At 35.2% G+C, this 10,882-nt stretch overlaps 1 protein-coding gene across 1 annotated transcript; it reads left to right on the top strand.

Moving 5' to 3' along the window:
• The first annotated feature begins 390 nt into the window (after positions 1–390).
• Positions 391–10,619, top strand: LOC147074151 (uncharacterized). The gene is made up of 4 exons (XM_085943876.1): positions 391–594; positions 2,536–2,685; positions 5,797–5,949; positions 8,600–10,619. The coding sequence occupies exons 1-4, from the start codon at positions 457–459 to the stop codon at positions 9,419–9,421; spliced, it is 1,263 nt and encodes a 420-aa protein (XP_085800002.1). The 5' UTR covers positions 391–456; the 3' UTR covers positions 9,422–10,619.
• The last annotated feature ends 263 nt before the right edge of the window (positions 10,620–10,882 follow it).

Here is a 10,882-nt window from a genome sequence, read left to right on the forward strand (position 1 = left end):
TAACAATATGAATATTTGTGTGCTGTTTAGCATAATTTTATTTTATAAAAATAACCGTTGAAAATAATATAAAGCCACGTGTTCAACAAAGAAAGACTTTTCATTAATATTTAATTGTGTGATTCCTGGGTTCAGTCAACATCTTGAGAAGAAGCTAATAGAACCCGGAATATCTCATGTGGTACCTATATATTATTTAATATGATGAATTATTCAATTGATTTTAACAACACTACTTACGTTGATTTTTTTGATATAATATTATATCAATGATTGTACCTAACTATATTAAAATAATATTATCTGATTTTATGTAGGTACCTATCTTATGTGGGTATAATTCGTTTCACAAAATATTATTTTCTTGATTATGACAACACGAACGAGGACGCTTCATTTTCCTTTCTGGCACTGAGCAGCATACTATTACGCAGACCAAAGCCCAAATATTGAAGCATGGATACTATTATCAAGCGCGATCCTGATGAGGAAGTGCAGCCTTGGTTTGAAGTACCAATAATTACGAACCCATATGTCCCGGACACCTCCACCATAAAGCAAGAGAATGCTGATGATTCAGGTTACAAGTTTGAGGTTAGTTTTTTTAAGAACCTGTCAAATACTACTGCAAAACAACAGTATGGAGTACCTATAGTATGTTTTTATATTTTACAAACTATTTAAAAATGTTTTCAAATTTTGTTTAATCAATGACACTAACATTCAATTCAGCAGCAAGTATTATTTTATTTTAGTAATAATTGTTCATCATTATGTAAGTACATGTTAGGCGTATAACTCATTTACACGTGCATGGATTTACTGCTGACAGTACGTATTATCATGGCCATAACAAGAAAATGCACGTATTGTCAGGCAAGTTGCAATATTGCATGCATCAATCAAAAAAGTTCGGAAGCTTCTGAATTTTTATGCGACAAATCTGTGCCAGCGCAGTAGAACGATAGTGGCGATCCGGCCGGCAAAAAAACAAACTTCACCGCTCATTTTGAGGATAACCGATTTTTTTACCGTGGAAGTAAACATCGCTTCTCGCTTACTCTTGATAAATGAAATCGGAGAGAGTCAGCACTTTTACGTGTAAACAATTATTGCCACGATAGTTTAAAATACTCACGATTGCTGCAAATAAACCCATGTACGTGTACAGGCGCTATTAATCTACCTAAGCTGCTGGAAGGTGTATCTTACTAAAAGATACTGCGATTTTAAACGAATATAGCTAACTGTCAAAACACATTTCGTGATTGTATATAACCTTTATATCAGGGGGGGCAAACTTTTTGGATGGAGGACCAAATTCAGGAATTCAAAATGAGCGGCGGGCCGCAAGTTAAATACCATTTTTAGATATACACTATTTATTATCACGAAAAATAAACATTTCAAAAAAAATTAATGAGCAATATGAAACTATTGTACATTTTTTTAAATTCAGGTGTTAATTTTGTAGTTGATATTCTCACAACTGCTTGTAAATGGGCATCGGAGATATTTGATCGTAAAGTATTTTTATTGAGGTTCATGTTCGAAAATGTTTGTTCACATATATAGTTTGATCCAAAAATAACGAACATTTTTCTTGCGTAATCTTTAAATTGTTCGAATTAGTCTGAATTAAGGGCATTGTAAATTTTGGAGATTTCTTCACGACGATGCAATTCTCTTAAATCAGTGTCACACTGCAGATCAATAATCTCAAGTTGTAGCTCTGTCAGTACAATATCAATATCTATTGAAAATGGATCGCGTACTATTGCTAAACTTGTCTCAATTTTTCGGAAGTCACCAAATCTTTGTGAAAAATCGTCATTCAGAGCTTTAATAATTTTACCATATTCTTCAAATTTATATTCTGGTATATTCAGCAACTTCAAAGTTGGAAAGTGGTCCACGTTGTTATTCGATATTTGTCGAAGGAATAACTTAAGTTTTAATTGAAATCCATTCAAACTTTTTACCATATATTATCATGGGCATATATTTTTTACCTTGCAACGCGGAGTTAAAAGTATTTAAATGTGTCACCATGTTCAACGTAGAAAATAGTGGTTACATAGTGTGAGACGAGACGCAAGGAAGACGTCCTGAGATAATACATTTACGAAACAACAAATTCTTCAAATTTTAACCTATTGTCAATATTGTTAAAAAAAATATAAAAAAGTTATTCGTAATCAGAACTACAATTAATGATGGCGGGCCGCAAAAAATACCCGGCGGGCCACATGCGGCCCGCGGGCCGCAGTTTGCCCCCTGCTGCTTTATATCATATCATAGCATCTAATATAGGTAGGTACCTACTCAAAATTTTGTATTAAAATAATAAAAAATGCATAAGTAGGTAATTATTTTTTAACTCTGTGTAGGAAACATACGCTAACTTGTCTATAATAACATAATATACTCCAATTCTCCTAAAAATATCAGAAATATAACGATAGGTACATAGGCTATATTATTTATATTGGGATATTGTGATCGTATAGTACCTATGTATTATGTTCCTTTCAGTACCCTGCAAAACCTGAGACTAACTGTGGGTTTGTTGACGTTAAGCGCGAGCTTGTCGAAGATACAGTAGATCCATTTTATGATGAAGATCCTCAATCAGGATGCTCGTATTCAGGATGCTCGTATTCAGAATACAGACCAGTACAACAGGTATGTCCGATTTTAGATGTAAAGATTTCATCTCCTCGATGACGTCTGTCGAAGGTCGGCAACCGAATTGCATTCTATCTCAATTCTGGATCAGCTATAACTATAACTATGTCACTTCTTCTTCGAGGTAACTCTATTTAGGTACTTACCTACATTCATATAAGTACTTGAATTAGTTTAGTGTTCGATCGTTGAACCTGTGGGTGCTAAAGAAGCTGATGACTATTTATTAAGATTTTTTCATATCACATTTGAAACCCACCATCACTCCATAGTTTGTAGGTATGTTATTTTTTGTTAATTAGGTACCTAAGCTATTTCGTTGGTGTGAGCGCATTAAATTGTTTTATGTGGGTAGGAAGTAAACCGGATACGGTTTGAGATTTGACGTTTGCTTCAGTGTTCCATTGAAAATCAAACCATTCACAACTGTCAGAAATGGTTTGGAATGAAACGTCAAACTAATTCTGACAATCCATAGACTAATGACGATCTGTTAAAATTAAAGTGATGAAAAGCCTTATTCGGCATTTTTATATCGTGAGACGCTCATATTAATATTTTAGACATTTACACCATAGTTCACTTGAATTAGGTATTTATACTAGGTATATCTTAATAATCAATACCCACCTATTATTTATAAGTTACCATAGGTACGCGAACAAGAAATCGCTTTTGGTCCTATTGTCCCAAAATTCCAGCCATATTATCTATGCAAATAGTTCGATTTAATATCATTAGGTAACCACCCATGTTGTCATGTCAGACCAAGAATTTATTTTCATTTTATTTATATTTTGTAACGGAGATTCTAAACTACAAACTGTGTTAAATCAACCCGGAATGATCAGGTTTTATAATACCTAACGAAGCTTATCAATTTATGTTCGATTGTCGTCAGAGTCATAATATTCATGGAGCATTATTTATATTTTGTACATTTAAATTAAGTGAATACGATAGTTAAATTTGTGTTATTGTAGAAGCCGAGCTATAGGTTAAAATTTCATAACAAGTTGACATTTCAATAAATGTGTTGCTGTTTTAGAGATAAATAAGTTATCGGATTAATTTTGAGTATCGGCAACACTAATTAGTAGGTAGTCAGAAATCGCGTTCCCGTGGAAATTCTGCCAAATGGTCCGAAATCCAACTTTCCGTTTTGATTGAATTTCAATGGAACATACCTATTATATTGTATTTGAATCTGTGGGTATAGTAACACGACAAGGACAAATAATTGTATCACTCAAATTAAAGGTCAGTTTGTATTAGTCGATCAATTAAGTCGGGTGGCGAGTAATTTAGTAATTAAACATGTATGAGCAGAAATTTAGTCGAGTAATTATTTAGTAAACTCATTTAATTGAGTCAATCCATTTTTTTTCAAGTAGCGGTCCCCACCACCTCTCACTTAATACCAAACAAGCCTCGAGACAAGTCTGATCACGTTATCTTTAGCTAGGTTCATTAGTTGTCTTAGAATTTCTACCTCCAATTATTCTTCTAATATATATAGCCATTACAAATAAAGTTATTAACTTAAACGATGGCTTAAACGTTGGAATATCACGCCGTGGGTCCCAGGTTCGAATCCTGGGTCTGGCAAGTACAAATATTGTTTTTCAATTTGTATGCAATGGGTATGGACCTAATAGGTTGAGCAAGTGGATGACATCCATTTCTCGTAAAAAACAAAATCTGTTAATACACCTCTACTCTGTGGAGGCCCATATGATTCTATTAGGATCGGACATGGTCGAAAAAAAAATATATATATATATATTGTTATGTTCAAAATGAACATAACTAACATTCATACCTCTGGCAACCCCGACGAATATCTATGGTCACGGCAATGGAGCGTACGCGATTTGAGAGATGTCGCTGATAGAATTTCCGGCCGCAACGGACGTCGCGAGGTGTGAAACAAGCAATAAGGCTTTTTGATTCTGACTGTCGTCAAGTATAGTCGTGCTCCGCTTGAGTTTTACCCAACATTTATAATGGACGTCACTTAACGGAGCACGATTGCAGCCGCAGTGCTTGAGGCCTCTTGTCGTTCCAGTTTGGTATTTTAAAACTATTATTATTTGATTCACTACTCTTCCAATGTTTCTTTTCTAACTTAGCTGCTCGTATATTTTTTAGTATATCCAAATTTCAATATCAAGCCGCTTAATAACCTTTTAATTTAATTCTAATTTCTTGCTTTGACGATAATATAGTTTCTGCAAGTATATAAATTGCTCTTTTATTTATTGTTCCCGCTTTATTCCACACTGTTAAATAAATATAATCTTTCACGGTCTCACGATTGTGTGGCGCCCAGGACTTTATTATGTACATTTTTAACCATAGATTGCACGCGCCTTCAGCCGTGTACTTCCTTGTTTTCTAATTAAATTTACAGTTGTCAGTTGCGAGGTTACGGAAGTAATTATTGTTCAGCTTGAAAGGGATCGGGTAACTCATGGCACTTGCTTATGTCTCATGCTCTCTTAACTTTAACTATACTCTATTCCATCCTGTCGGCTTTCCCTTTTATTTTGTAGTTGTGACGATAATGTTCACAACTACAAAATACTAATATATCAATATATTATTTTTCATACACAATAGGTGCCATCCAGTGGCGAAAGAAAAACTGGGCTGCCAATATCTGATGTAAATAGTACACACACATCTTTGTCAGTTATACATATTTGTTTAATTAATTAATCAATAATTTACTGACGGTGCTAGTTTAAAAAAAAATCCTGCGAAACCAAGCCATAATATTATGTTATTACATGATTTAATCATACAGAATTTTGGATAATTTATCGATGGAAGAATATTTTTTATTTATTTTGGTTTGGTATAGGCAAGGCTTAATGCATTTTAAAAAACTAACCCAGCCATGAATAATATGTAGTCTTAATTATTGAAATAAAACAAACAAGTATGACCGCAAGAAGGCACTATTTTGTTGGATCGCCAATAACATTAGAATGTCGTACGGTGATTATACATTCGCCTGCCAAATTAAGTCAAACATTGGTCAAACCTTTTCTGGCTTATCGTTATGATGATACTGTTACTTAATATTTATAATGTTATTTTCAGAAGCGTGAAAATGGTCCGATGAATATTAAGTATGAGAATAATGATGAGGCAGTCATCATCAAAGAGGAATTACTTGAGAATGCAATTCACCAAATTAATGATGAATTAACTGAACCTGGCTGCTCCAATCTACAATACAAGCCATTAGACCAGGTATGTTTAATTACACATGTTTTTTTAATGTCCGATGAGCCGACGTCAAATTCTGGGCGCCCAATTCGGACTAGTTTTATTAAAGCACTGCTGCTCGTATAGTACGGAAAATGTTGACTTCTAATGCGTTAAATGCTGCTGGTTTATCAGCTTATAACAGTGACTTCACGAAGACTCACAGAAAATAATACAGAGATGTCAAATCGCACAATCCACTATGCCAATTGACAGTTCCATTTCTGAAAATCAATTTATCGCCAAATCTTGATTCAAAAAAGCGATAGTTGTGGTAGCTGTATAGCACTTCCTGTTGAAATCACTGTTCTTTGAATGATTCCATATTTTAAACAAAGTATTAATCATGGTTCGACAAGGATATCTATTGACCTTAACGTAAGCTTTGGTCCCATTTTTGAAGAATTGTGCGGAGAAGCCTCCAGCGTGTAAACCGCACCAAATGATGCATTTTTGAGGATGTAATGAAATATAGGAAGTCTTCTGGATTGGTATTTTTCCGTGTAGGAAATTTTCCTTATTAAAGCAAAAATGAGCGTCATCGCTAAACGCAATTTTGCGATAAAATGCAGCTATAAGTTGGGTTAGCATCAAGTAGAGTAGTTTAAATGCCATATGCCTGAATGAAACTCGATAGTAAATGTGAGGCATCAAGGCATAAAGGCATCTAAAAAAAGTTATAATTTGCGTAAATTGACAACGGATTTTCTAACTGAATACGGATACTTTATTACCATTGGTCCAGCGTGGTTATATTCATAAAGATTTGCCGGGCGAGGTATACTGATCATTAGGTATGCCCACATACTGTATGTAGCTTTAAGTTTAAAAGGATCTTTATTCGCTACATATTTGTTCCGTCTTATACACGGCGTAAATGAAAACTGCCATTCTTGGTGGTATTGGATGCTTTGTCCCATGAGCGGCGCGCTTCTGTATGCGGCCTTTGTGTAGCTGCCGTCTGTAAGTTTTCTTGGTGGCGCAGGTCCGAAACCTGCGGACGTAGTCGTCTACTTGTTTTCGTTGCTCCTTCCAAAAATATTGTCGTCCGATCGCCCTGTTGGTCTCTTTCGCTCCGGAATGACCTGCTTTAGTGTCGTTATGGTACGCCCTTATGACTGCCCGCTGCTGCGAGCGTGGTACTATTATCAGGCGTCTGCCTTTTACTACTCGACATAGGGCGCCGTCGTTCAATGTAGTGCGATCGTCACTCTGGATCTATCCACTGCTAGATGAAGGCCTTTTCAAGCTGCTTCCACTTCTCTCGGTCCTGTGCATTGCGTTGCCACGTACTTCTGCAGAACTTTATCATTTCATCGATCCAGTGGCCTCTAGGTTTACCTTGCGGACGTTTTGTACTTCTTGGATATCACTGGATGACTAGATTTGTCCAACGATTGTCTTTTATTCGAGCTATGTGTCCAGCCCATCCCCATTTAAGGCTTTTAATAAACTCTATTACATTGCAAACCCTTGTCTGCTTCCTTATCCACTCATTCCTCTGCTTGTCCTTTCGCGTTATGCCCAGCATGCACCTCTCCATCCACGTTGTGCTACTCTAAGTTTCTGGATCTCTCTTTTACTTAGGGTCCATGTTTCACACGCATATGTGATCATAGGAAGCACACACTGGTTGAACACTTTGCGCTTTAGGCACTGTAGAAAGTCACTTTTGAAGACATTATTCAGGCGGCCAAAAGCACTCCAGCCTAGCTTTACTCTGCGAAATATTTCATCAAATATACATCCATCTATAGACACTTGTCCCAGATGGATGTAGCTTTTCACCTGTCCGAGCTGAGTGCCATTGACGAGGATCTCTTTTTGGCCCGCAAAGCAAATAAAATTAATATTATTATAAAAACAAATACCTTCTTTAATGAGTGTAGTCATGTGTTGTGGTTAAAGATTTATCTCTAAAGTAAGATATTCTTGGTTCACTTCTCCTTTCATGCAGCGTATATTAGTGTGGATAAGTGATTGGACCCCTTACCCTAATCTGTTGCAGACTAGACAAATAAAAGTTAATGGAAATTTGTGTTCTCTTGAACTCTTTATCGTTAAACGACCAATAGATTATAGACAAAAGCGAAGTGTGTCGCAAAAGTGGTCAAGCCAAACGTTATTAATCTATTTGCACATCAATAATAGTGATAATATTTTTAATAATCATGTTCCAAATTCACGATATATTGAAACCAACAGTAAAGGTTTCTACTGGGAATTATTGCCCACATTTTCTCCAATACGGAATAGTACCTGTCGTTAATAATCTATTAAATCATGTGGAATTCTGATGTATGAAATATTAAAATACTGTCAATGATCAAGGTTGCTTGATGAATTTTGAACATAATTTTCTAGCTTCGCCTTTCAGCATGACAGGCACTGTGCACACTCTCCAACGACACACTAAAACAGAACACGATATAATTATTCTTCTCGAAGATGATGTATACATACATATAAGTGCTTTTGACCCACTTATGGATCATTCCGTAACAATTTCTCACTCTCACTTCGCTATTTAATAATGTCTGAAGGTGCTGATAAACAAAAGCGTCAAAAAAAGAAATTGAATATTATAACTCATAATTATTGATCATATTGATATCGATTATTACGATTTTTCTAGGTTTCTACCAAGGGATTTTTCACGAGACATCACGATACAGATGAGAGTCAACAATCCTCAGACGATGGCATCCAGGATAGCACGATACAGTATTCAGAAGTGACGATAGATGAGAGTAACATTAAACAAGACATCCTTGAACGAGATGCTCCGAAGGAAATTCGTCTTATTCTTAGAAGAGTAATCCATTTTTCACGTAATTTAATTTGCTGCATTTGTAACGCAGTTTTCGGATGCGAAAATGCTCTAAAAACTCACAAAATGGTGCACATGGACGTGATTCTTGATCAAAATCAAAGCATAGTAGGCTCGCAACATAGTAATGTCAAAGTACATAAAAAGTCAATTACTCTTGAAAAACCTTATAAATGCAGTGTGTGTTTATATAAATGCTCGCGTATTGGTGATCTTAAAAGACATAAAATGACGCATACCGGTGAAAAACCTTATAAATGCAATGTATGTTTATATAGATCCTCGACATCTGGTCATCTTAAAAATCATAAAATGACACATACCGGTGAAAAACCTTATAAATGTAATGTGTGTTCATATAGATGCTCGCGAATTAGTAATCTTAAACAACATAAAATGAAACATAGTGGTGAAAAACCTTATGAATGCAATGTTTGTTCATATAGATGCTCGCAACGTAATGATCTTAAGAGACATAAAATGACACATACCGGTGAAAAACCTTATAATTGCAGTGTGTGTTCATATAGATGCTCGCGTATTGTTGATCTTAAAAGACATAAAATGACACATACCGGTAAAAACCTTATCAATGCAATGTTTGTCCATATAGATGTTCGCGAATAAGCCATATTAAAATACATAAAATGACACATGCTGGAGAAAAACCTTATTAATGCAATTAGTGTTCATTTAGAGGCTCACAACTTGATGATTTGAAAGACATAAAATGACACGCCGGTGAAAAACCTCATAAATGCAATGAATGTTCATATGGTCGAAACTTAGCAATCTTAAAAGGCATAAAATGACACATACTGGTGAAAAACCTTATGAATACAATGTCTGTTTATATAGATGTTCGCGAATAAGACATCTTAAAACACATAAAATGACACATACTCGTGAAAAACCTAATGCATGCAATGTATGTTCAGGAAGAATTAGGGAAAATGAAATAAACTATACAATGAAACTCATCTTCGTGAGCACTTCACTTTTTATTAATCTTGAGATACCTAGGGATATCATATTATTTTGTGTAATTAACTTTATTGGTGCAACGATATATTTTTATTTACTATTTATTACTTAAGTTATCCCAGGCTCTGGTATCCAAATTTATTATCAAAACGTACGTGGAGTCCGCACGAAGACGCTCGACTTTTTAAATAGTGTCCTTAACTGCGACTATGATATAATTTGTCTTACTGAAACTTGGCTTTTGGACGAAATTAGGGATCACGAGCTAATTGACTTTAGGTATAACATTTTTCGTCGAGATCGCGATTATAAATCAGTTGGGAAAAAAATGGGTGGTGGTGTATTAATCGCAGTGAAATTGGAATTCAGTGCATCCCTTTAGCCTCAATGGAATAGTAGTGCTGAGGATTTTTGGGTCACCCTGAAGACTGAAAGTCTCGCTAAAATTATAAATCTATGTTATTCCTACCATCCACGCGGAACCGATTTTAAAACCAATCTTAGCGCGCACTTGGAAAAAAGCTGTACCATATATCATTCTCATACTGATGAAGTTTTTATTATGGTAGGAGATTACAATCTTCCAAATTTAGACTGGACATCATCTGAAGACGTCAACTATCTCAACCCTGATTACAACATTGGTCCGTTTTGTACCAGTTTAACTGATTTTTTATCCTTCACGAACATGCATCAATTTAACTCTAATTGTAATATTAATAATCGTATTCTTGATCTTGTAATTTCTGACATTAGTAACTGCGTGGTTACCTCGTGTATTACACCCCTTACTCCAGAAGACGCACATCATAAATCCCTTATTATTAATTTTAGTATAACCAAAAAGAAAACGTTACAAGCGGCTGTTCGTGAGACATTTATTTAAAAATTGCGATTATACCAAACTCAAAAAGGATCTCTCTGCAGTATCTTGGGAAACTATTATGTTACCAAACATAAATATGGAAGTGGCATCGGCTTGTTTCTATGCAAAACTTTGGGAGTTAATTGATACTAACGTACCGAAAAAATGCATAACTCCAATTCATCGTTATCCTCCCTGGTTTTCCAAACCCCTAATAAAAGTTATAAATGAAAAACTAA

Source organism: Rhyacophila brunnea, unplaced genomic scaffold, assembly GCF_057557595.1.
Source record: "Rhyacophila brunnea isolate RB1 unplaced genomic scaffold, BYU_Rbru_1.0 scaffold_16, whole genome shotgun sequence".
In the NCBI taxonomy this organism is placed as follows: Eukaryota; Metazoa; Arthropoda; class Insecta; order Trichoptera; family Rhyacophilidae; genus Rhyacophila; species Rhyacophila brunnea.

Bases quoted from the DNA above. Each gene is read 5' to 3' on its own strand.
- LOC147074151 (XM_085943876.1), top strand. From the start codon at position 457: ATGGATACTATTATCAAGCGCGATCCTGATGAGGAAGTGCAGCCTTGG. The intron at 595-2,535 runs GTTAGTTTTTTT...TGTTCCTTTCAG, and splicing joins ATTCAGGTTACAAGTTTGAG to TACCCTGCAAAACCTGAGAC. The intron at 2,686-5,796 runs GTATGTCCGATT...TGTTATTTTCAG, and splicing joins AATACAGACCAGTACAACAG to AAGCGTGAAAATGGTCCGAT.